The sequence below is a fragment of the Erinaceus europaeus genome, chromosome 16 (genome assembly GCF_950295315.1).
Source record: "Erinaceus europaeus chromosome 16, mEriEur2.1, whole genome shotgun sequence".
NCBI classification, from domain to species: Eukaryota; Metazoa; Chordata; class Mammalia; order Eulipotyphla; family Erinaceidae; genus Erinaceus; species Erinaceus europaeus.
Genome location: NC_080177.1, coordinates 5,630,502 through 5,657,159, shown reverse-complemented (window position 1 = coordinate 5,657,159; position 26,658 = coordinate 5,630,502). Strand labels below are relative to the sequence as shown.

Sequence of the window (26,658 nt, the reverse complement as noted above, 5' to 3'; positions counted from 1 at the left end):
CCCTTATGTTGGTTGTGTCCTTGCGTTTCACACTATGTGCACTTACGGTGCGCTACTGCCCAGCCCCCTATTTTTAATTTTTAAAAATATATTATTAGCTAGAGACAGAGAGGGATATTGAGAGGGGAGGGATAGATAGAGAGGGAGACAGACACCTGCAGCCCTGCCTCACCATTCGCGAAAATTCCCCCTGCAGGTGGGGACCAGGAGCTTAAACACTGCATCTTTGAAACACTGTAGTGTGTGCGCTTAACCAGGTGCGCCACCACCTGGCCCCACAAACAGATTTTCTTTTTTAGTTATTACCTTGTGGCCCTGGGGAATGAAAGCAAGGCCTTGCACATGCAGAAACATACCACCCCCAAGAGGCCTCCCTCACCCCATTTCTCTATTTCTTCTGAGAGAGGGAGAGAGAGGAGAGGAACACCATCCATGGTGCTCCCTTGTAGTGTTGGGGCTCGAACCCAGGACCTCACACACTGCAATGTGACAGATAAAAAAAAAAGTGACCTATCTCCAGGCCCCAGCAAACAAATCTAATTGCAGCTTAGACCCAGAGAGCGAAAAGCAAAACACCAAATAGGCCAGAAAAGATGCCGCCCACAGTACAACCAGGAGTTTCTTTCACCACCTTTCCAGCTGGCGTCCTTCTCAGGACCCTTTCTCCATTTCCCCATCACATCTGGAGATGGATGTTTACATTCCAAACCCCAGAGCGGTGTGACCCGGAGCGCAAAGGGGTAGGAAGAATATAAAATTACCAGTGGTTCACAAAGGGGGAAAATTTTTTTCTTGTGTGCTTTTGCTAGACAGATACTTGGGAGGGGGGGGTGTGGACCTGAGAAGGATGGATGGTCCCTAAAGAAATATCAGTTGGTGTTTTTTTAATTCTAAGTTAGTGGAAATCTTCACAGTGTGTGCAAAGATTGACGTTCAGGCCAGAGAAAGTCTGGAACATCCCCTCTGTGGTGTGCTGTCCCTGTGGGATTCCTCAGGAGCTCTCTCGGCTGATTTTCCCCCTTTCTGGAAAATTCATTCTTTTGTCAGCGTCACTAAGAAAAGCCCTCCTCCTCCTCTCCTCTTCTTCTCCCTCTTTCTCCCCTTTCTCTCCCCTCTCCTCCTCCCCCTCCCTATCTTCCTCTCCCTTGTTCTCCTTCTCCCCCACCTCCTCTTTTTCCTCCTCCTTTTCTGGACTTAAAAGACCTAGGGTAGCTTTGCCATGGAAGCGTGGCTTCCTGCTTTAGACAGAAAGGAGTGCTGCTGGGAGCCATGACTCCTAACCCGGCCACTTGTGAGGCTGTGGGCTTGGGAAGCGGGAACCAGTGTCCCGTGACTGGGGCGAGAACTACAGGCCTGTCTCCTGGAGGAGCTGGGCATCTGCTCTCAAACTCTCTGAGGCTTTTCCATTCCCAGGCTGAGTCTCTGGAGATGGGCGGGCATTGCCCTATACACTTGTTTTCTCCCCCTTTTCCTTTTTATTTATTTTTTTTGTCCAATGTAGAAGCCACAAAATATATCCTATGGCTCCCCTGCTGCCTTCTCCAGCTCCCCACAGACTCTCTAGGCAGATACTGGACCCTGTTCCGGTGTGATCGTTTTTGGAAAGCCTGCAGAAGGCCCATCCATGTGTTGTTTCTTTCTTCTTTTTATATATTTATTTATTTTCCCTTTTGTTGCCCTTGTTGTTGATCATTGTTGTTATTATTATTGTTATTGATGTCATTGTTGTTGGATAGGACAGAGAGAAATGGAGGGAGGAGGGGAAGACAGAGAGAGAAAGACAGACACCTGTAGACCTGCTTCACCACTTGTGAAGCGACTCCCCTGCAGGTGGGGAGCCAGGGGCTCGAACCGGGATCCTTACGCCAGTCCTTGCACTTCATGCCATGTGCGCTTAACCTGCTGCGCTACCGCCCGACTCCCTTGTGTGTTGTTTCTTTTGAAGCAGTTGGTTATTTCTTAAATCCCTCTCCAGTTGCGATTCGACCCATGACTTCACAAAACTCAGGCCACCAGTTCCTTCCAGGAGCCAGGTTCCTCCATTTCCCTTTTACCTGGCAAAAGGGGGGCTTAGGGGTTTTCCCTGCCAGGGACGCCAGCCGTGGAGTCTTGTGTCTCTCGAGCCACTTTCTTGGATGAAAGTCCCGGTGGCCCAGTGCATCATCACCCCCTCCCCCAAGACTGGCCCATGTTCCCGCCAGCTTTCCTGACGGTTTTGAGAAGCTGTGCATTTTCACACCCTTGATCTGCTTGAATGCAGCCTCTGAGAGGCACTCTCTTCCTGAGCGCTCCTCACGCAGTACAGAATGTTCCAGAAGACTCCAATCTGTTCTCTGGCCTTAGCAGCCATGTGCTATAAAGCTAGGTGCCATGTGCAGCAGCAAACCCTCCCTCCAATGCACACAGCAGCTGCTGTGCTGGAACTTAAGCCACCACCCCACAGAGACAGTCTTCTCTCTCTAGGTCCTGATGGACTTGGACTTCAGAGCCCTCTGGTCATCTTCTCCTAGCATTGCTCCCCCTCTGGGAGGATGGACCCAGAAGATGGGAGTTCTGGCTTCTGTAATTGCTTCTCTGCTGGACGTGGGTGGTAGCAGGTGGATCCACCCTCCCCCCCCCCCCCGCCCCAGCCTGTTTCTATCTTTCCCTAGTGGGGCAGGGCTCTGGGGAGGGGAGGTTCCAGGACACAATGGTGAGGTCATCTGTCCAGGGAAGTCAGGACAGTCTCATGGTAGCAACTGCAACTTGGTGGCTGAAATGTGGTAAGATATAAAGCAGGACAAAATGGATAATAAACAGGAACCAAAACGTAGAAATAGAGTGGGTGAAAATAGGAATTTTAAGGTGGAAAGAAGCTAAGAAGTCATGGTCCGGGAGGTGGCACAGTGGATAAAGCATTGAACTCTCAAGCATGAGGTCATGAGTTCAGTCTCTGGCAACACATGTAGCAGAGTGATGTCTGCTTCTTTCTCTTTCCTATCTTTCTCATGAATAGATAAATAAATTCTTTTAAAAATAAAAAAAGAAGCTAAGAAGTTGATGACTAGCAATTTTTGCTTGAGCTTGATAGCTAACATGAAGGTAGGCTAGAAATAGTATATGGGAAGGTGGTGTCAGAGGTGAGAATAGGACTAGAAAGCTGGATCAAGGCAGAGAGTAGCTCTCTCTCTATATATATTGAGAATAGGACTAGAAAGCTGGATCAGGGCAGAGAGTAGCTCTCTATATATATATTGAGAATATCACTAGAAAGCTGGATCAAGGCAGAGAGTAGCTCTCTCTATATATATTGAGAATAGGACTAGAAAGCTGGATCAGGGCAGAGAGTAGCTCTCTCTATATATATTGAGAATAGGACTAGAAAGCTGGATCAGAGCAGAGAGTAGCTCTCTCTATATATATTGAGAATAGGACTAGAAAGCTGGATCAGGGCATAGAGTAGCTCTCTCTATATATATTGAGAATATCACTAGAAAGCTGGATCAGGGCGGAGAGTAGCTCTCTCTATATATATTGAGAATATCACTAAAGCTGGATCAGTGCGGAGAGTAGCTCTCTCTCTATATATATTGAGAATAGGACTAGAAAGCTGGATCAGTGCGGAGAGTAGCTCTCTATATATTGAGAATAGGACTAGAAAGCTGGATCAGGGCAGAGAGTAGCTCTCTCTATATATATTGAGAATATCACTAGAAAGCTGGATCAGGGCAGAGAGTAGCTCTCTCTATATATATTGAGAATATCACTAGAAAGCTGGATCAAGGCAGAGAGTAGCTCTCTCTATATATATTGAGAATAGGACTAGAAAGCTGGATCAGGGCAGAGAGTAGCTCTCTCTATATATATTGAGAATAGGACTAGAAAGCTGGATCAGAGCAGAGAGTAGCTCTCTCTATATATATTGAGAATAGGACTAGAAAGCTGGATCAGGGCATAGAGTAGCTCTCTCTATATATATTGAGAATATCACTAGAAAGCTGGATCAGGGCGGAGAGTAGCTCTCTCTATATATATTGAGAATATCACTAGAAAGCTGGATCAGGGCAGAGAGCAGCTCTCTCTATATATATATTGAGAATAGGACTAGAAAGCTGGATCAAGGCAGAGAGTAGCTCTCTCTATATATATTGAGAATATCACTAGAAAGCTGGATCAGGGCGGAGAGTAGCTCTCTCTATATATATTGAGAATAGGACTAGAAAGCTGGATCAGGGCGGAGAGTAGCTCTCTCTATATATATATTGAGAATAGGACTAGAAAGCTGGATCAGGGCAGAGAGTAGCTCTCTCTATATATATTGAGAATAGGACTAGAAAGCTGGATCAGGGCAGAGAGTAGCTCTCTCTATATATATATTGAGAATATCACTAGAAAGCTGGATCAGTGCGGAGAGTAGCTCTCTCTATATATATTGAGAATATCACTAGAAAGCTGGATCAGTGCGGAGAGTAGCTCTCTCTATATATATATTGAGAATATCACTAGAAAGCTGGATCAAGGCAGAGAGTAGCTCTCTATAGATATATATTGAGAATAGGACTAGAAAGCTGGATCAGTGCGGAGAGTAGCTCTCTCTATATATATTGAGAATAGGACTAGAAAGCTGGATCAGGGCAGAGAGTAGCTCTCTCTATATATATTGAGAATAGGACTAGAAAGCTGGATCAAGGCAGAGAGTAGCTCTCTCTATATATATTGAGAATAGGACTAGAAAGCTGGATCAAGGCAGAGAGTAGCTCTCTCTATATATATTGAGAATAGGACTAGAAAGCTGGATCAGGGCAGAGAGTAGCTCTCTATATATATTGAGAATAGGACTAGAAAGCTGGATCAGGGCGGAGAGTAGCTCTTTATATATATATATATATATTGAGAATAGGACTAGAAAGCTGGATCAGGGCGGAGAGTAGCTCTCTCTATATATATTGAGAATATCACTAGAAAGCTGGATCAGGGCGGAGAGTAGCTCTATATATATTGAGAATATCACTAGAAAGCTGGATCAGGGCAGAGAGTAGCTCTCTATATATATATTGAGAATATCACTAGAAAGCTGGATCAGTGCGGAGAGTAGCTCTCTCTATATATATTGAGAATATCACTAAAGCTGGATCAGTGCGGAGAGTAGCTCTCTCTATATATATATTGAGAATAGGACTAGAAAGCTGGATCAGTGCGGAGAGTAGCTCTCTCTATATATATTGAGAATAGGACTAGAAAGCTGGATCAGGGCAGAGAGTAGCTCTCTCTATATATATTGAGAATATCACTAGAAAGCTGGATCAGGGCAGAGAGTAGCTCTCTATATATATATTGAGAATATCACTAGAAAGCTGGATCAGGGCAGAGAGTAGCTCTCTATATATATATTGAGAATAGGACTAGAAAGCTGGATCAGGGCAGAGAGTAGCTCTCTCTATATATATATTGAGAATAGGACTAGAAAGCTGGATCAGTGCGGAGAGTAGCTCTCTCTATATATATTGAGAATAGGACTAGAAAGCTGGATCAGGGCGGAGAGTAGCTCTCTATATATATTGAGAATAGGACTAGAAAGCTGGATCAGGGCGGAGAGTAGCTCTTTATATATATATATATATATATATATATTGAGAATAGGACTAGAAAGCTGGATCAGGGCGGAGAGTAGCTCTCTATATATATTGAGAATAGGACTAGAAAGCTGGATCAGGGCGGAGAGTAGCTCTTTATATATATATATATATATATACATATTGAGAATAGGACTAGAAAGCTGGATCAGGGCGGAGAGTAGCTCTCTCTATATATATGTATTGAGAGGAGAGACACCACAGCTCCACCCCACCATCCATGGTGCTTTCCTCTGCCCCCCGTGGTGCTGGAACTCGAACCCAGGCTCCTGATCAATCACAGCAAGGCATGTGCTCTGCCTGCTGAACTAATTCCTAGGCCTTCATTCCTGACAGTTGATAAGAGCTGAGAATCTAGATGTTAGCTCATAGAAGTATGCTGATGACAAGTTCAATTTTACATACTGTCTTTCCGTGAGATAGATTTTTTTTCCCTTTGTGGGGTGGGGAGGTACAGATGGGCCCTGCTGTTACGTGGGGGTGGGGGAGCTTAAAGAAATTATGGATGCAGTGATCTGTTGGTCAGAATTTTCCATTCAGGATTCAATCCCTGGTTTCCAGCTGGCTTGCCCAGGTAGGGTTGTGTGACCTGGGTCAGGTCTCTTTGCTTCTCTGGACTCTTGTCTGTCTCTGTGCTTACACTGGGAAGGTCATTTCCTTTTCTTTCTTTCTTTTTTCTTATTTTAAATTTTTATTTATAAAATGGAAATATTGACAAGGCCATAGGATAAGAAGGGTACAGTTCCCTACAGTCCCCACCACTAGAACTCCATATCCCATCCCCTCCCCTGACAGCTTTCCTATTCTTTATCCCTCTGGGAGTATGGACCCAGGATCATTATGGGGTGCAGAAGGTGGAAGGTCTGGCTTCTGTAATTGCTTCCCCGCTGAACATGGGCATTGGCAGGTAAACCCATACTCCCAGCCTGCCTCTCTCCCTCCCTAGTGGGGCAGGGCTCTGGGGAAGTGGTGCTCCAGAACATATTGTTGGGGTCGTCTGCCCAGGGAAGGCTGGTTGGCATCATGGTAGTATTTGGAACCTGGTGGCTAAAAGAAGAGTTAACATATAAAGCTAAGCAAATTGCTGACTAATCATGAACTTAAAGGCTGGAATATTGCAGATGAAGATTTGGGGGGGGGGTCTCTGTTTCGTAGATAATAGACCTTTTTTTAGTTACATTCCAAAGGGCCCATGATTATACAGTTTTGTTTGTTTCTGAGCCTGACATCTGATATGCAGGTGGACCCAAGTTATTGTCTGGGGAGATGATGTCATGGCTGGAAAAAGGACCAGAAAGCTGGATCAGGGAAGAGAATAGCTCCCTAATATGGAAAAGGGATATAAATATTGTTGACTGTAAACCCCATCAATTTGATCTGATCTGGGGCCCATATTCAACTTAGGAGCCTGTGTGACCTCTGCATCCCTGTAGATCTGAGCTCACATTCTGTGGTCATGAGTAGGAACGTTCCAAGCTGCCCCAATATCAGGGCCCATCTTCTTCAGGTGGAACATAGAGTATGTTGTCCAGCCTCCCGTCAGAGGATGGAACATTCTCTACCACTGTTGACCCACACTGAGGGCAAGGTCCTGTGGGGGCCCACAAAGGGGTCTATTGTGTAACAATGAAGAGAGGGATTTATTCGAGGTCTAGGCCCATCATGTCTATTTGGGAATCAGGACTCCCCGATTAGGGCCCCAGCTGATGGGGTGGCCTGATAGTGACTAAAGAGTCATTAAAGTATGCCAGTCTCTTGCCCTTATTCAACTTTTGCAGTCCTTTCTTTGATAAGGTTAGCTTTGGAGTGACTGAGGAAACTGTAATAGGAAGATATCTAAGTATAAGTAGAAACTATTTCATTGGGCACTTTATGGTGTCTTTTTAGGTCTTTCCACTTGCTTGTTGCATATACTAACTCACTGTAGACTATTGTGTATTTTTGCTTTCAGGTATATATTTTGCCCTAATTTATGGATACATGTGAACATATGCTCTATCTTATGGGACCTGATGTATATCTAGGTTTTGCTACTTTGTTAGGTAGTGAACCACCCGGAAAGGAATGAGAGAATACTATGAAAGGAAAGGTCTCACCCTAGTAATGAGGCTGAAGGATTGACATTCCATGTCTGACGTCTCTGGACACAGTCTGAAGTGAAGCATGCTGAGGTGGTACTCATTGCATTGATTAGTTTGGGATCGGTGGTTGCAATATCATTTGATATGAATTGAGAGAAGCATGCAGGAAATTGAGCCCCACCCTAGAGGTTCCAGGGCTGGGGGAAATACAGGCTCTATAGAATAAGTGGTAGTTTCCTGCTGTCTTAGGGTTTAAGAAGGCAATAGATAGTTATTGCTGTAATCACATTATTTGGCAATTGGGTCAACTTTGAAAACCCCTTTGTTGGGATTTGCTGTATCCTACACGACATCACCATCATTCGTGTCCGTTGACAGTATTTGTATGTAGCTGTGTCTTATAGTAACGCCACTGATTGCTTCTTTCTCCCTGGTGGGAAGGCCGTTTCTGTGTCGAAGGTCTTCACGTGCCCCTCCAGGTTCACCTGACTGTGCCCCCAGCACCTGATCTGCACAGCTGAGTCTTGCATGAATCATCTCTGGGTGCTGGGCGTCATTGGAGTGCCTCTCCCCGAAGCAGCCATCTTGCTTCGATGCCCGGAGACCCAGCCTCTTGTACCACTCTGCTGTGGCCTGGGTGGAGTCAGCAGCCAGATATCTGCATTGGGGTGGGAGGGGGCCACTTTGCAACACTAGAGTATAGTGGAAGGCACCCCAAAAAGCAGAGGCTCCACTTTCTTTTAAATGATTTATTATTATTATTATTTGGATAGAGAGACAGAAATTGGGATGGGAGGAAGAGACAAAGAAAGAGAGGCAACTGCAGTCCTCTTTCACCACTCATGAAGCTTCTCCCCTGCAGGTGGGGACAGGGGACTTGAACCTAGGTCCTTATATGTGGTAATGTGTGCTCAACCAAGTGCCCCACCACCCAGCCTTTTATTTTTTTTGAATTTTTTAATTTGTGAATAATGGTGGGTTACAAGACTGCAAGATTACAATGTATAGTTCCAGCCTTCTTTTAAGTGGATTTGAATGTAAGCTTCAGGGAGTAAGTTTTTTTTTCAAAAGTAGCGTGTGTTTCCCTGATAGGAAAGTAAGCATCTTCCCTGCCTCCTAAGACCTGTTTTCCCACCACAGATTTATTTATTTCATGGGGAAAAGGAGTTCTGTGTAAGAAAAAGAGGGGAGGAGGACAGAAAGCTAACCTGGGAGGGCACCAGCTTTACAATTCACAAGGCCCAGGTTCGAGCCCCTGGCACACCACATGGGAATCCTATAGCACTGGGGGAAGCTTTGATGCTGGTCTCTCTCTCTCCATCCCCCCCCCCATCTAGTCGCTAGGGCTCCATGCCGGCACTATGAACCCACCAATTCTGGTGACCATTTTTCCCCTTTTTTTAAAAAAAAAATTTGTTTATTTATTCCCTTTTGTTGCCCTTGTTGTTTTATTGTTGTAGTCATCATTGATGTCATTGTTGGATAGGACAGAGAGAAATGGAGAGAGGAGGGGAAGACAGAGAGGGGAGAGAAAGACAGACACCTGCAGACCTGCTTCATTGCTTGTGAAGTGACTCCCCTGCAGGTGGAGAGCTGGGGGCTCAACCAGGGATCCTTACGCCGGTCCTTGCACTTTGTGCCACCTGCACTTAACCCGCTGTGCTACAGCCCGACTCCCCCCCCCCTTGTTAATTTCTTTATTAGATAGGACAGAGAGAAATTCAGAGAGGATGGGGAGACAGAAAAAGGGAGAGAAAGACACCACAGACCCTCTTCGCCACTTGTGAAGTGTTCCCCTGCAGGTGGGGACTGGGGGCTCGAACCGAGGTCCGTGAGCCTTTTCTTTCCTGCAGTAATATGTGTGCTTAACCGGGTGCGCCACTGCCCAGACCCCTCTCTCCTTGTCTCTATCTCTGTCTCTGTCCAGAAAAAGAGGCGGCAGGGTGGGGGTGTGGGTGGGGAGCAGTGGATGAAATTGCTCACACATGAGGCCTGGTGATGTACAGAGACAGGAGACCACAGTTCTACTCTGGTACTTGCACTGCAGGGGATGGAAGTGAGAGCTTCTCATCCTGGAGAGCAGGCGTACACGTTCTGCACTCCACTCACCCGTTGAGCTATTTCCTGGCTGCGTCTACACTCTTGCCTGTTGGGAGAATGGGGGGTAGCACCTACATGGCCCCGATCGCCCAGAAATCATCCTTTTGTTGTTGTTCCAATCACTCTAGTGGCCATTTTCCCCTTTATTTGTTTGTTTATATTAATTTATTGGGTAGAGACAGAATTGAAATTGAAATTGAAAGGAAAATAGGGGGGGAGAAAGAGAGATACCTGCAGCACTGTTTCACTGCTTTGAGAACCCCCCCACAGGTGGGTGTGAGGGCTTGAACTCAGGTCCTTGCCACATGCTGACTTGTGCACTCTACTGGGTGCACCAGCACCATGATCATTCTTGACACCAGGCCAGCTGCTGCTTCTTGTTTTCTGTTTTTAATTAACATGTGTTGACTCAGAGATAGACTTCTTGCTTTGTTTTTTGCTGGCTTCTCTGCACGGGTGGGCAGCTTCTTCCTGGAAGCCCCATGGACCAGTTTGAAATGAAAATGGTGTGAAACAGCTGGAGGACAGCAGGTGTGGGAAGGTGGGCGGCATCACACCTTATAGAACCAGGGGGCTTGCCCAGAGAACTCTTTTGCCTCCTTTGAGGAAAAGACCCCTTAGAATCACTGCCCCGAGGCTGTTATGTGAGGCCTTCAGGGGGAATGCATGCTGGCTGAACCCGGAACTCTGAAAAGGCTCCTTCAAAGGGAACCATCCCCACCCCACCCCACCCCACCCCACTGCCTGGCCGGAAGAAGGGGAGCCAGCATTGATGTGAGGGTACAGCTGAGGAAAGGGGGGGTAGGTTCTGGCTGGCAGACACCCCAAATTTGCAAGAAGTGGCACCCTTTCAAGCCCGCTTCATGCTTCTGAAGCTTTAGAAATGGAACTTGCAATGAATGTGTTACCTGCTTAACAGAGTCCCGGACATAGTAGTAGCTCAATAAACGCTTGCTGGAAACATCACAGAGTGGTCCCAAGGCATTCGTGGTCTCAGGAGACACAGCACAGGCAACAGACACCAGGCAGACTTAGGCTGGGGACATTGCACAGTCTCCCCCAAAAGGAAGCAGGCAGGAGTCCGGCAAGATTCCACACCTGACCAAGCAGCCCCAGAGAGCAGTGGAATTTCCCCGGCCCAGCGTCCCCTGGGGGCGGAGGGGGAATTTTCCACCCGGGGAAGCCCTGCATAGCGGGGCATCACGCCTCTCCTTCTCCCTCCCCCGGCTTTGCCCCACAGATCAGCTTCCAGATTCGCACACGGGTCCAGGACCTGGGCCATGGCTGCATCTTCCTGGTGCAGAAGGCGGGCGCCCTGCAGGTGTGCCCCTCCGACAGCTACACCAAGCAGGAGCTCTTCCAGTGTGCCCGTGCCGTCACGGAGAAGGTGAGGGGGGTCCGGGGGTTAGGGACCCGGGTGGGAGGCTGTGCCAGAGCCCTGCCACCCAGCTGGTCCCAGGGAGCCCAGGTGGGACCCACAGGCTCCGGGATGGCGGAGGGGGGGGATAAGAACAGCCGGTGGGGGGCTGAGGAGAGCTGCCCCCAGGACTCTGCTGCCCACAGACCATGCCAGGGTCACCATTGGCACCTGCAGGCCCTCCTAGCAGCTCCTTCTAGCATTTTCCGTGCCCCTGCCCATTCTCAGGAGTGCTCCGAGGAAGTGGGACTGGGTGGGGCTGGGGGGGCACACAGTGGGGAGAGAACTGCAAACAGGAGAGAGAATGAAGCCCGGTCCCAGGTTCAGTCCCCGCCTCCGGCACTGCATCTGCTGGAGTGGTGCTCTGCTTCTCTCTCTCTCTCTCTCTCTCTCTCTCTCTCTCTCTCTCTCTCTCTGTTTTTTATGTTTGTTTGTTTACAGGGTTATCACTGGGGCTCAGTGCTGCGGGTAGCCATTTTCCATTTATTTTCTCTTTCTCTCTTTCTTCCTCTCTTTCTTTCTTTTAATTTGATAAAACAGAGACAAATACAGAAGGGGGTAGGTGATTGAGAGAGAGAAAGAAAGAAAGAAAGAAAGAAAGAAAGAAAGAAAGAAAGAAAGAAAGAAAGAGAGAGATACCTGCAACCCTGCTTCACACAACAGGTGGGGAGCAGGGCTTGAACCTTCGACCTCGCGCATGGTGATGTGCACACTCAACCAGGCATGCCACCACCCTGCCTCTCTCTCGTGCTCCCTCTCTCCTACATAAATAAGGAACCCATTCCCTGCCCCCGAACCGCTTTATTTCCAGACACAAGTGCCTTTCCCAATCTTGCCTGCCGCCTGTAGGAAGACGTAGACCCCTAGACCCCGCCTGGCATTCTCTTTTTTCTTTTTACCGCTGGGGCTCCTACCTGCACAAACCCACTGCTCCTGGTGGCCTGTTCTTAAATTTTTTTGATTTTGTTTTATTCGATAAGACAGAAATTGAGAGGGGAGGGAGACAGAGAAGAAGAGAGACAGACACCCGCAGACCTGCTTCTCCACTCATGAAGCATACCCCCTGCAGGTGGGAAGTAGGGGCTTGAACCCAGGTCCTTGGGCAGATCCCTGGGCTTTGTACTATGTGCGCTTAACCGGGTGTGCCACCACCACCACCGCCTGGCATTTTCTGAGGTTTCAAACCTCAGCTTCCTCCTCTGCACAGTGAGGAGCTTCCCTGTCCTCTTAGCTTTATAGCATATAGTCTTGGGTTGCAGTAAATATATTGAGGCATGTCTTTAGGACCCTTACGCTCTCTCTCACCTGGTGATGAATACCTTAAGTCACTTTCTGGTGTGCATATCTGCACTCTATGGCCTTGTCCAGATAGAAGGGATAGATATTGCTGGTATTCTAAAATATCTTGTCATCTAGTTACTTATTTGTGCTCCATAAAGAGTGTCCAGAAGAAGGAAATGCACACGGAACCCTGGGCACCACACGGGGCCATCGGAGCTTGGCTCTCTCACCCTCTCGTTAGATAAATGCACCTTTGCTGTGTCCGCTTAGCCCGTGCGCCATCGCCTGCCCCCCTCAGCGCACCTTCACACAAACAGAAATTCCACAGCTCCCAGCCTCAGGACCCTGCAGGACTCTGTCACAGGCTGTTTCCCCTGGGGTGCAGGGGAGCGGGGTGTGTCCGTGAGGACTCTGAGGTGGAGTTTCCATGACACTCATTGGTGCAGGGGACCTGGCATCTCTCCACCACAGAGGCTCCTCCACAGGGGGCCCCAGGGACCCAGCCCCTCCAGAAGGCACCTTGGAAAATACCCAGCAGAGAGCCAGTTGGCTGCAGTGCAGGGAGACAGAGAAGCAGAAAGAGAGACCACAGCACCAAAGCTTCTTCCCGTGTGGTGGGGGCCAGGCTTGAACCCGAGCCGCACGCATGATAAAGCAATTCCCTATTACGTGACAGGGATCTGACCATCATATTTGACCGCAGCTGAACACTCAGCACCTGCCAGCTGCTGCCGTGTTGAGATGAGCCGACATCTTCCACGTGAGGGCGGGAAGCCTGAGCACCGCTCTGGTACACGTGGTGGTGCCGGGGATTGAACTGGAGCCTCCTCGGGCGTGCAAGTCCTGTGCTCCGCCAGCTGAGCTGTCTCTTGCTGCTGGATCCATCTCCCCCACAATGAGTCCCCCCCCTCCCCATCCCACACACACAGCCCTGCCAGATGGTGGGCACTGGGCCCCATCTTACAAAGGCAGCGGCGGCTAAGGCTTTGGGGAAACAGCTCATCCAAGACCTGGCAGCCCTGCCTCCACGGGTGACAGTCCCTGTGTGTCTGCAGGTGTCTCTGGTGCTCTCGGCCCTCCAGGCGGGGAACAAGGGCACCCAGGCCTGCATCACGGCTGCCACCGCCGTGTCCGGCATCATCGCCGACCTGGACACCACCATCATGTTCGCCACAGCAGGGACGTTGAACGCAGAGAACAACGAGTCCTTCGCAGACCACAGGTGTGGGACTGGGACTGGGCACAGGCACAGGATGGCCTTGGCAGGACACACAGTGCAGGGGCCCCGGGCGATGTTGGGTGGAGGGGAGACAGTCAGATTGGTGGTGTTTCTTTTATTTGAGTATTACTGTTGTTTAAATTGTTTAGTTTTAGTAAGTATTTTTTTTATTTCTTTATTGGGGATTAATGTTTTACATTTGACAGTAAATACAATAGTTTGTGCATGCATAACATTTCCCAGTTTTCCATATAACAATACAACCCCCACTAGGGCCTCTGTCATCCTTCTTGGACCTGTATTCTCCCCCTCCCCCCTCACCCAGAGTCTTTTACTTTGGTGCAATACGCCAACTCCAGTTCAGGTTCTACTTGTGTTTTCTCTTCTGATCTTGTTTTTCAACTTCTGCCTGAGAGTGAGATCATCCCATATTCATCCTTCTGTTTCTGCCCTATTTTACTTAACATGACTTCTTCAAGCTCCATTCAAGATGGGCTGATAGAGACAGAGAAATTGAAAGGGAAAGGGGAGATAGAGAGGAAGAGAGAGAGGCAGGCTGGTAGCAAACCTGGTTGAGTGCACATGTCACAATGTATAAGGACCCAAGTTCAAGACCCCGGTCCCTATCTACAGGAAGAAAGCTTTATGAGTGGTGAAGCAGGGCTGCAGGTGTCTCTTTGTCTCTCTCCCTTTCTGTCTCTCGCTCCCCCTCTCAATTTCTGGCTGTCTCTATCCAATAAATAAAGATAATTTTTAAAAGAGAAAGAGAGGCATCTGATGCCCTTCTTCATCTCTCATGAAGCTTTCCCCCTGCAGGTGGGGACGAAGATGGGGGCTTGAACCTGGGTCCTTGTGTACTGTAATGTGTGCACCACTACCTGGCCCCTGCAGGCTCTTCTTTTTTTTTTAAGATTTTTTTTTAACTTTATTTAACTTGATAGGACAGAGAGAAGTTGAGAGGGAACGGGGAGAAGGAGGGAGAGACACCTGCAGCCCTACCTCACTACTTGTGAAGCTTACTGCCTGCAGGTCGGGGAACCAGGGACTTGAACCTGGGTCCTTGCACATGGTAATATATGTACTTAACCAGGTGCACCACTGCTTAGCCCCATTGGTTTTTTTGTCTGTTTGTTTTAGTGTTTTATTTTCTTTTGTCTCCAGGGTTGTTGCTGGGGCTCGGTGCCTGCGCTACATATCCACTGCTCCTGGAGGCCTTTTTTTTTTCATTTTGTTGCCCTTGTTTATCGTTCTTGTTGTTATTATTATCGTCGTCGTTGTTGTTGGATACAATAGAGAGAAATGGAGAGAGGAGAAGACAGAGAGGGGAGAGAAAGACAGCTGCAGACCTGCTTCACCATTTGTGAAGCGACTCCCCTGCACGTGGGAAGCCAGGGGCTTGAACTGGGATCCTTACACCAGTCCTTGCTCTTTGTGCCACGTGTGCTTAACCCGCTGTGCTACCACCCGGCCGCCCGCTCGTGTTTTATTTTACTCATGTACTTCACCACTCATGCAGCGCCCCCCTGCGGGTGAAGGCTAGGGCCTTGAGCCCAGGTCCTTGTACAGGGTGACATGTGCTCATCCAGGTGTGACGCTGCCTGGCCTCTCATTGCAGGTGTACTCTTAGCTGCTGACTCCTGGGATGCTGGCTTCCTCTGCTCTCCCCAGTCCCACTCAGAGAAGGGGCTAGGAGACAGACCCCTTTAGCCAGTCCTAAGCATCCCCCCTACTCCCCTAGTAGTACCTCCTCCTCTCTACCAATAACCCCCTTTGGCATGGTGTCTTCCTCAGGGAGAACATTCTGAAGACGGCCAAGGCCTTGGTGGAGGACACCAAGCTGCTGGTGTCCGGGGCTGCGTCCACTCCAGACAAGCTGGCCCAGGCTGCCCAGTCCTCTGCCGCCACCATCACCCAGCTGGCCGAGGTGGTCAAGCTGGGGGCCGCCAGCCTGGGCTCCGATGACCCCGAGACCCAGGTAGGGTTGGGCCCCACAAAGACCGCACTGCGGGGCCCCGGGAGGTGCCAGTGGGGAAGCGGGTTTTGTGGCCTTGCATGGGGGCGTCTGTGCTCAGGGTCACAGCTGGTGGCTTGGGTCAGAGCAGGTGAGGATTAAAGGAGGCAGGTATGTCCTGTGCTGGGCTCAGCAGCTGGCACTCAACCTTCTATATAGGGACACTGCTTTTTTATCTGCAGCTCTGGGGAATGAACCCACGGCCTCGCCCCTGTGTGATCATGCTGTGTGGTCTCCCTGACCTTTTTTTTTTTTATTTTAATTTATGAAATGGAAATATTAACAAGACCATAGGATAAGAGGGGTGCAACTCCACACATTTCCCACCACCAGAACTACAAATCCCATCCCCTCCCCTGATAGCTTTCCTATTCTCTAACCCTCTGGGAGCATGGACCCAGGGTCATTGTGGGGTGCAGAAGGTGGAAGGTCTGGCTTCTGTAATTGCTTCCCTGCTGAACATGGGCGTTGGCAGGTTGACCCATACGCCCAGCCTGTCTCTCTCCCTCCCTAGTAGGGGCAGAGGTCTGGGGAGGCGGGGCTCCAGGACACATTGGTGGGGTCTCTCTGACCTTGCTTTTTAAACAGAGGGACGAGAGACACCACAGCACCCCACCATCCATGGAGCTCCCAGATGGCGCCAAGGCAAGAACCTTGGGTGCCATTCACTGCAGGGACATGCCTGATGGGTGAGCCGTCTCCCAGCTCTTGTTGTTGTTGTCATGACCACGGAGAATTTAAGAGTCTTTTTGGCCAGCAGATGGCTCACCCGATAGAATTCACACTTAGCCAGGCAGAAGGACCTGGGTTCAAACCCCCAGCCACCCCCTGGGAGCACCAGGCAAAGTGAAAGCTTTGCAAGTGGTGGAGTAGCGCTGTGGTGTCTCTCCTTCTCTCTGTCTCTCACACTCCATCTGGAAAAGAGACAAAAGAAGAAAAAAGAGTCCACCAGGAAGTGTGGTGGTTTGCAGGTGCAAAACCCCAACACGGTCCTCACGGCAATAAACCAATAAATAAATCAAGAGCTGTTACTGTAGCTGGGAGACCAAGACTTAAGCACAATACCCGATACCCTTTACCCCCCTGAGGACGGCTCTTACTTCAACCCACAGAGAAGGTGACCTGTGGACTCTGCCCCATTCTAAGAGGCTAGGACTAGGGAGACAGCTCAGCAGTAGAGCACAGGACTTGCAATCCTGGGGCCCTAGATTCAATCCCAGCGCCTCATACAGCAGAACGCAGCAGTGTTCTGGGCTCTGTATCACAAAGATGTAGTAGTCTTTGTAAAAATGAATGAAGGCTCTCTGTTATAGCCTGTCTGTGGTATATGGGCACCAGTGCCTTCAGTCAGTCCACGTGTGTTTATTGAGGAACTACCGGGTGCCAGGCCCAGCCCTACCTGGGAAACAGCAGACAGAATTCCAGGCGAAGCTCTGGCACTCAGATCCCACTTGGAGAAGACAGACAGCATAGAAGAGGAGGAATGGCAGTCAGTGCAGCCCCACATGCTGGCCTGAGCTGTGAATAAAGCCGGGCTCGCGACACACCCGCACGGTTGGCAGGCAGGTGTGCTTGGGAAAGGTTGCTGACCCACAGCCTGGCTCATGGGGAGAGCCAGGCCCCAGGCAGAGAATAGTCAGTGTGGAGTCCTGATGTGGGGGCCACTGGGACCCCGTTGGGAAAGAAGGACTGTGTGTCTGTAGCATGCTGAGGGATCAGATGACTTACCTGTCCTCACCTGCGTGCACCTGTCCTCATCTGAGCTCATCTGTCCTCACCTGGGCACACCTGTCCTCACCTGAGCTCACCCATCCTCACCTGAGCTCACCTGTCCTCACCTGGGCACACCTGTCCTCACCTGCACTCACCTGTCCTCACCTGGGCACACCTGTCCTCACCTGAGCTCACCCATCCTCACTTGGGCACACCTGTCCTCACCTGAGCTCACCTGGGCTCAACTGTCCTCACCTGAGATCACCTGAGCACACCTGTCCTCACCTGGGCTCAACTGTCCTCACCTGAGATCACCTGAGCATACCTGTCCTCACCTGGGCTCACCTGTCCTCACCTGGGCACACCTGTCCTCACCTGCACTCACCTGTCCTCACCTGGGCACACCTGTCCTCACCTGCACTCACCTGTCCTCACCTGGGCACACCTGTCCTCACCTGAGCTCACCCATCCTCACTTGGGCACACCTGTCCTCACCTGAGCTCACCTGGGCTCAACTGTCCTCACCTGAGATCACCTGAGCACACCTGTCCTCACCTGGGCTCACCTGTCCTCACCTGGGCACACCTGTTCTCACCTGAGCTCACCTGTCCTCACCTGCATGCACCTGTCTTCTAGGTGGTACTCATCAATGCCATCAAGGACGTGGCCAAGGCCCTTTCCGACCTCATCGGTGCTACCAAGGGTGCTGCTAGCAAGCCTGCAGATGACCCCTCCATGTACCAGCTCAAGGGGGCTGCCAAGGTAGAGGGGAGCCCTAGGCCAGGGTGGGGCTGCAGGGGTGGGGAAGTGAATAAGAGAAGCGTGTGCAAGAATGTGGGGGTGGCCACAGGGCGCCTCAGCAGGGAGAACTCGTGCTTTGCAAACCCGAGGTCCTGAGTTCAGTCCCTGTCACCTGACCAGACACTCTAGTCACCCCCTCACTCATCAAAGTATTTATTAAAATATTAATGAAAAAAGAAATATCTGGGGCAGCACACAGCCGAGCTCCTTTCTCACGGCAAGGAAAGAAAAGAAAAGGCGGCTTTGCTCTCGGTGTGACATCCGCCCCACACAGCAGGAGGAGCAGGAGGGACTGGACCCCAGGGCACGCGCGGCCTCTCTCCCTCTGCAGGTAATGGTGACCAATGTCACCTCCCTCCTCAAGACGGTGAAGGCAGTGGAGGACGAGGCCACGCGGGGCACGCGGGCACTGGAGGCCACCATCGAGTACATGAAACAGGAGCTCACGGTAAGGAGCCAGGGCGCCCCTAGTGCATCGTCCTCGGCACAGGTGCCTGAGGTTCTTAGCTGCAAGAACTTTTCCCAGGAGCACCTGCGCTGGGACAGCCAGCCCACTCCGCCGCCTGGCCGCAGGTTGGAGTGATTGCAGTGCTTCGCACCTGTGCTCCTGTGCATTTTGGAGTCTGAGGTTTGCCCTCAGGACACACCTGGTAGAAACCCTTAGGAAAGACCTGGTGTGTCTGCGTGGGACGCTTTCCTCTAAGATCTAGTCCCCCGCGTGTCAGACCGCAGAGAACTCAACCGCTGCCTTGGCCCAGCGTCGGGGCGGCCTGGGACGTGGTGCATCCTGTGGGGGTGTCCTGGGTTTGACGGATGGACACTTGGTTGTTCTTCTCCTATCTTTGGGGACTTTATTTATTTATTCTTATGTCATAGGAAAGATAGACATTGAGAAGGGCAAGGTAGAGAGTGAGAGAGAAAAAGAGAGACACCTGCAGCCCTGCTTCATTGTTGATGAAGCTTCCCCTCTGCAGGTGGGGACTGGGGACTGGAACCCAGGTCCTTGTGTATGGTCCTGTGTGTGTTTACTCAGGTGCACTACCACCTGACCCCCCCCATAATTAAGTCTTTCTCTGTCTGTTTTTTGTTTGTTTGTTTGCTAGTTGGTTGGTTTTCTTTTTTTTTTAATATTTATTTTATTTATTTATTCCCTTTTGTTGCCCTTGTTGTTTTATTGTTGTAGTTATTATTATTGTTGTCGTTGTTGGATAGGACAGAGAGAAATGGAGAGAGGAGGGGAAGACAGAGAGGGAGAGAGAAAGATAGACACCTGCAGACCTGCTTCACCACCTGTGAAACGACTCCCCTGCAGGTGGGGAGCCGGGGCTTGAACCGGGATCCTTATGCCGGTCCTTGTGCTTTGCGCCACCTGCGCTTAACCCGCTGCACTACAGCCCGACTCTTGGTTTTCATTTTTATACCCCCACGTAGCCAGTGCACTGAGCAGTGGAGACAGACAGATGGGGCGGGAGTCGACCTCTGCTTCTCTCGGGCAGCGTGTGCTCGTGAATGCACATGGGTGTCCAGACACTCCCGGCGACATCCTTGACTCGCTCAGCTCCGCATAACCGCACACTCACACGCATCTGTGAGGAGGCCTAGGGACAGACCCAGAGCTGTTCCCCTCGTCATCCATCCCTGGCACCCTGTGGGCTCGGCTGTGCCAGCCACGCTGCCCCTACGCCCTCTGGAGGCCAGAATGCCAGCAGTTTCTGCTCTCAAGACGACGCTGGATGTCTTCCCCCCAACTTCAGCCTGGGTGGGCGGTGGCGGCGGAGGGGTGTGTGTGTGTGTTCTTGTCCTCCCCTTTTTAGTTTTTCTTCCCTCTACCTCTTCTCTTTCTAACTCGCAGGTATTCCAATCCAAAGAGATACCTGAAAAGACGTCCTCACCTGAGGAGTCCATCAGGATGACGAAAGGCATCACCATGGCAACGGCCAAAGCCGTGGCAGCCGGGAACTCGTGCCGACAAGAGGACGTGGTCGCCACAGCCAACCTGAGCCGGAAAGCCGTGGCCGACATGCTGGCGGCGTGCAAGGTACAGGCCTCGCTGTGCATGGCGTGGGGTGGGAGGGGAGGGGAGGGGTGGGCAGGAAGGAAGGGAAGATGGACGGAGGTGTGGGCGCATGGGCTGAGGGAAGAAAAGGTGGATAGATGGAAGAGTGGGCGGGAGGGAGGATGGGTGACTAGATGGCTAGCTACGCGGGTGGATGGGTTGATAGAAGGAAAGATGGATGGAAGGAAGGAAGGGAGGGGGAGAGAGATAGGATGAAAGGATGGATGAATGAATGAATGAATGAATGAATGGTTGGATGGGTGTGGAGTTAATGGAAGGAAGGAAGGAATGGATGAGTGGATGGGATGGTTGGATGCGTGGATGGATGAATAGGTGGATGGGATGATGGATGGACGGACAGATGGATGGAATGATGGGATGGTTGGACGGATGGATGGGTGGTTGGGTGGATCAGTAGGTGGGTTGGTGGACAATTGGGTAGGTAGGAGGAAGGAAGGAATGGATGGGTGGATGGGATGATGGGATGGTTGGATGGGTGGATGGATGAGTGGGTGGGTGGGATGATGGGATGGATGGATGGATGGATGGATGGATGGATGGATGGATGGATGGATGGAATGATGGGATGGTTGGACAGATGGATGAATGGATGGAATGATGGGGTGGTTGGATGGATGGATGGACTGATGGACAAATGGGAAAGCGTGGTCTGTGGTGGTGGGATTGTTTGGATGAGTCTGGAGAAGGCCAGGAGCTGGGTTGTGCAGCCCAACTAGCTGAGCAATCTCCCCGCCCTCCTTGGCCTCCTGCCTTAATGCATGTTCTGCGGGTGTCCTGGTTTGAGGTCTACTGCTATAATCTCCAAGGGCCCCGGTCTCTTCCCAGATCAAGGACCCAGGGAAAGCCAGGATGAGTGAGAAGGGCTTCTGGGACCTGACGACAAGAAAGCGAGTGTCCTGTCTTGACACCAAAAGCTTAATAAAAGGTTCCATGCTGGGAGTCGGGCGGTAGTGCAGTGGGTTAAGTGCAGGTGGCGCAAAGCACAAAGACTGGCATAAGGATCGCGGTTCGAGCCCCCAGATCCCCACCTGCAGGGGAGTCGCTTCACAAGTGGTGAAGCAGGTCTGCAGGTGTCTGTCTATCTCTCCCCCTCTGTCTTCTCCTCCTTTCTCCATTTCTCTCTGTCCTATCCAACAACAGTGACATCAGTAACAACAATAATAGCTACAACAGCAATAAAAACAAGGGCAACAAAAAGGAAATAAATTTTTTAAAAAAAAAAGGTTCCGTGCTTTATCTGAGGTTTGCATCTGGCAGGAGTGCATGGAAGTGTAGTCAGGAGTTGGGGCTCCCTGGGGGCAGTCCAGAAGGGGACTCTGGAGCTAAACCAGCCTGTGTGCGGCCTTGCTGGTCTCCACGTGTGGTGAGACCGGAGGGGAGTCCCTTACGGTGCCTCTGATTGCCGTGTGCTCAGAGGTCAGAGATGAAGCCCAGGAATGAGGAGCCTGGGGGCAGAGATGGGGCTGCAGGGACAGTGTGTCTGCTGCTTCAAACCCTCATGGGGAATCTCCCCGCACTCTGGCACATGTGGAATTCCTTCCCACCCCAGGAGAAGCCCCAGAGGGGAAGAGCAAGGGAGGAGAGAGGGACCAGGTTTGGTTGCTCTCTCCAGCCCCAGGGCACTTAAAAAAAAAAAAAAGGGCAAGACACAAACTGATGTTCTAGAACCTTCCGCGGAGGCAAGCAAGGTGGCAGGGGAGCAGGAAGGAGGGTCCGCAGGCTGTCCAGGGAGTCCGGGAGGTCTCGGGAGTCGGAGAGGTACAACAGCAAGGTCTCTGCCTCCGGGTCCGGGGCCGCCCACTCTCAGGCCGGCTCCCCCCACAAAGGTGTCTCCTCCGCTCTCTCCCCCAGCAAGCTTCCTTCCACCCGGACGTGAGCGAGGAGGTGCGTACCAGAGCCCTGCGCTGTGGCACAGAATGTGCCCTCGGCTACCTGGAACTGCTGGAGCACGTGCTGGTGGTGAGCAGGTGTGGGCCAGGCAGGCTGGGGGAGCTCGGGGGCGGGGGAGGGTCCAGACCCTCTTTTGCCGGCATTGGGCATCTTTAATATTTCATTTATTTTGAGTAGAGACAGAAAGAAGTTGAGAGGAAAGGGAGAGGGAGAGATTGAGTGAGGGATCCCCTGAAGACCTGCTTCACCACTGACGAAACGTCCCCCTGGGGACCAGGGCCTTGAACCTGGGCCCTTGCTTACTGTCATGTGAGCACTCAAGCAGGTGAGCCACCACCTGGCCCCTCACACAGAGCATCTTGCAGGCCCAGTAGGATGCCGGGATTGGATTGAGCTACGAAGTTCGGTTCCAGAGTGGAGGGTTGATAGCACAATGGTTATGCAAACAGACTCTCATGCCTGAGGCTCCAAAGTCCCCCAGGTTCAATCCCCTGCACCACCATAAGCCAGAGCTGAACAGTGCTCTGGTTACAACAAAGGAGGAGGAGACGGAGGACATCGTCGTCCAGTTCCAGTGCAGGAACCTGAACTCAGTGCTAACTGCAGGAAGCCACACTCAATGGGGGGGGGGGGGGGGGCGTGGTTCTCCATCACCCCAGGGGCCCAGGATGGTATGGGAGAGGGGCCCTCGTCACCCTCACGCGAATGTCCTGTCCTGTCCCCAAAGATCCTCCAGAAGCCGAGCCCGGAGCTCAAGCACCAACTGGCAGCCTTCTCCAAGCGTGTGGCTGGTGCTGTGACCGAGCTCATCCAGGCTGCCGAGGCCATGAAAGGTAGGCGGGGACCCTCCTGGCTGCCTGTGGCAGGACCCCAGGGTGCCCATATCACAGGGTTTGCCTAAGGTTTACCTAAGCCTCTAAGAGCGGTCCGTGCTTCCCGCCAAATTCGACGGCTCAGAATGACGTCATTTATCTAGAGCATGCTGCTGCTCCTTTTAAGGGGCTTGCGGTTTATTCTCATCTGCATTTTTCCCCTCACTCTGTTCCCGTTCAGAGAAGCCCCTCGTGTTTAGGGGAAAGTGATGTCTGGCCCGTGGTTTGCATACTCCATGGTGACCCAGACGCCATCACCCCTCACTTAGGAAGAAAACTTCTTGCCAATTTCCCTTTTGTTTGAGTAGGTCCTGAGATCAGTCCAGGAGATCTTGATTAAGTGACTTAGAAAACCAAAATGGGGGGGGGGGGCTGGGTGGTGGTGCACCCAGTTAAGTAAGTGCACATTTCATCACGCTCAAGGACCCAGATTCAAGTGCCTGCTCCCCCGGTGAAGTAGGTCTGCAGGAGTCTTTCCCAGTCTACTCCCACCCTCAATTTCTCTTTGTCCTGCCAAGTATATTAGAAGGGAAAGGGGCAAATGGCCCCTGGGAGCAATGGATCTGTAGCGTTGGCTCTGAGCCCCAGCAATAACCTTGGTGGCAATTTAAAAAGGGGGGGGGGCGGCCAGGTGGTGGTGCACCTGGTTAAACACACACATTAGAGCACACAAGGACCCAGGTTCCAGCTTCTGGTCCCCACCTGCAGGGAGAAAGTTTCACAAGTGGTGAATCAAGGCTGCAGGTGTCTCTCTGTCTCTCTTCCTCTCTATCTCCCTCCTTTCTCAATTTCTCTCTATCTCTGTCCAGTAGTAAATAAAGTAAATAATAAGAAAAAGAAGAAAAAAGAAAACCAGAATCAGATGGGGGGGGCTGGGCCGTGGCACGCCTGGTTGAGCACACACATTATCATACACAAGAACCTGGGTTCAGTCCTCTGCTCCCCACTTGCAAAGGGGAAACTTCATGAATAGTGAAGCATATCTGCAGGGGTCTTTCTTCTCCTCTATTTCCCCACCCCCCTCAATTTCTCTCTGTGCTTTCAAATAAAAAAGGAAAGGAAAAAGAAAAAATAGCCATTGGGAACAATGGATTTGTCATGCAGGCACCAAGCCTCATCGATAACCCAGGTGGCAATCAAAAAAAAAGAAAATCAGCCTTAAAGACCATGGCTGTTGAGGCCAGGTGGTGGCGCACCTGGTTGAATGCACATATTACAGTGCACAAGGACCTGGGTTCAAGTCCTCGGTCCCCACCTGCAGGGGGAAAGCTTTGCAAGTGGTGAAGCAGGGCTGCAGGTGTCTCTCTGTCTCTCTCCCTCTCTATCACGCCCTCACCCCTCAATTTCTGGCTGCCTCTATCCAATAAAGATAATTTAAAAAAATTAAAAACAAAAGACCATGGCTGTTGTCAAGAGGCCTTGTACAGTCAAGACCTCCTTTTTAAAAAAATTTTTTATTACTTACTTTTATTTAAGTTCCCTTTTGTTGCCCCTGTTGTTTTATTGTTGTTATTATTGTTGTTGATGTCGTCATTGTTGGATAGGACAGAGAGAAATGGAGAGAGGAGGGGAAGACAGAGAGGGGGAGAGAAAGACAGACACCTGCAGACCTGCTTCACCGCCTGTGAAGCGACTCCCCTGCAGGTGGGGAGCCGGGGGCTCGAACCGGGATCCTTATGCTGGTCCTTGCGCTTCACGCCACGTGTGTTTAACCCTCTGCACTACCGCCTGACCCCCAAAACCCCTTATTAAGATAGCGCCACTCACAGGCCATGGGTACCTCCCATTGTGGAAACACAGAGACGGTGACTACCTGTGCCCGTGCCCTACGCCGAGAATGACCCTCTCTCTGGGCTGATTTTTAGGCACAGAGTGGGTGGACCCAGAAGACCCCACCGTCATTGCAGAAGCAGAGCTGCTGGGGGCTGCGGCGTCCATCGAGGCTGCTGCTAAGAAGCTGGAGCAGCTGAAGCCCAGAGCAAAACCAAAAGTGAGCGTCTTGTCTGGTGTGGAGGGGCTTCCGGTGGGCGGCTGGGAAGACGCCAGGGCTTGCTCCTTGTGGGTAGACCAGCAGGCCGTAGGCCCATTTACACCTGCTGGGAGTGGGCGGGTGGGTGGTGCAGGTTAGTGACCCACAAAGATGCCTTTGGAGAGCTGGCTTGGTGGGGGGAGGAATCCAGGCATTCACAGTCTCCATTCTACAGTGCCAGTGTTGTGTGTGAAAAAACTAGTGCGGAGTGGGTCTGGGCTGCCAAATCTGCAGAAAGCAGATGTCAGACGCCTCCCAGAGGAAGCCCCTGGTAGCGATACACTCCGACGGCCTGGTTTCTGTCATGTTCTTTTAATAAAGAATTAGGAGGCTTTGCCTGGTGGCAGGATTACAGCCAATGAGGTTTACTTGAGACACAGTTATTGTTAAAAACAAAGAGAGAGAATTGGGAATGATGGAACGTTCATTTCCTTTAAGAAGAAAGGGGAATGTGAACTTCACAGATGCGCCCAGTAACAGACTTCTCCAGCAGGTGCTATGGCCGTCTGGCACCTTCTTCTGCATCTGTGTTTGCTATCTCGGGGATTATCTAGACGCTCAGGTCACGCTGCCTCTGTTAAGGGACGTGGCCATTCTTCCAGAACAGGGAAGGAGCAACTTGAAGAACTGGGCGATGGGAGCCAGGCAGAGGAGCACCCAGGAGCGCACACGTTACCATGTGCAAGGACCCGGGTTCCAGCCCCCAGTCCCCACCTGCAGAAGGGAAGCTTTGCAAGTGGTGAAGCAGAGCTGAAAGTTAGTCTCCCCGCCCTCTCTCTATCTCCCCTTCAGTTTATTTTCTATCCTTTGCTTTGCTTTTTCTTTTTATTATTAACTGTTCTTGTTATCAAGGTTATTGGCTGGGCCTCGGTGCCAGCACCATGAATCCACCGCTCCTGGTGGCCGTTTCCTCCCCCCCCTTTTTTTCTCCTAATTTTTATTAGATAGGCCAGAGAGGGAGATAGAAAGAGGAAGAGAGGGAGTCGGGCGGTAGTGCAGCGGGTTAAGCGCAGGTGGCGCAAAGCACAAGGACCAGCATAAGGATCCCGGTTCAAACCCCGGCTCCCCACCTGCAGGGGAGTCGCTTCACAGGCGGTGAAGCAGGTCTGCAGGTGTCTATCTTTCTCTCCTCCTCTCTGTCTTCCCCTCCTCTCTCCATTTCTCTCTGTCCTATCCAACAACGACAACAACAATAATAACTACAACAATAAAACAACAAGGGCAACAAAAGGGAATAAATAAATAAAATAAATATTTAAAAAAAAAAAAAAAGAAAGAGGAAGAGAAAACCAGACACCTGCAGACCTACTTTACCACTTGTGAAGCAGACCCCCTGTAGATGGGGAGTGGAGACTCAAACCCAGGACCTTGAGCACAGTAGTATGTGCACTTAACCTGGTGCACCACCACCCAACCCCCCCCCCACTTCTCAAGTTCTCTCTGTCCTATCAAATAAAAAAGCATTAAGAAAGAAAGAAAGTGGGGGGAAAGGAAGGGTGGGGAATGGCCACCAGGAGTGGTAGGTTCATAGTGTTGGCACTGAGCCCCAGTGATA

At 50.9% G+C, this 26,658-nt stretch overlaps 1 protein-coding gene across 9 annotated transcripts in view; it reads left to right on the top strand.

Annotated features, from left to right (window-relative positions):
- TLN2 (talin 2) overlaps positions 1-26,658 on the top strand; it is a 414,501-nt gene that overhangs the window by 366,200 nt on the left and 21,643 nt on the right. For all 9 annotated transcript variants that reach the window (XM_007533899.3, XM_060174397.1, XM_060174399.1 and 6 more), the window contains 9 exons: positions 11,034-11,180; positions 13,547-13,713; positions 15,502-15,685; positions 18,071-18,196; positions 18,567-18,683; positions 20,088-20,273; positions 22,164-22,271; positions 22,930-23,035; positions 24,940-25,064. In XM_007533899.3, the coding sequence (XP_007533961.1) occupies positions 11,034-11,180; positions 13,547-13,713; positions 15,502-15,685; positions 18,071-18,196; positions 18,567-18,683; positions 20,088-20,273; positions 22,164-22,271; positions 22,930-23,035; positions 24,940-25,064 (1,266 nt within the window). The remainder of the gene's footprint in view (positions 1-11,033; positions 11,181-13,546; positions 13,714-15,501; positions 15,686-18,070; positions 18,197-18,566; positions 18,684-20,087; positions 20,274-22,163; positions 22,272-22,929; positions 23,036-24,939; positions 25,065-26,658) is intronic.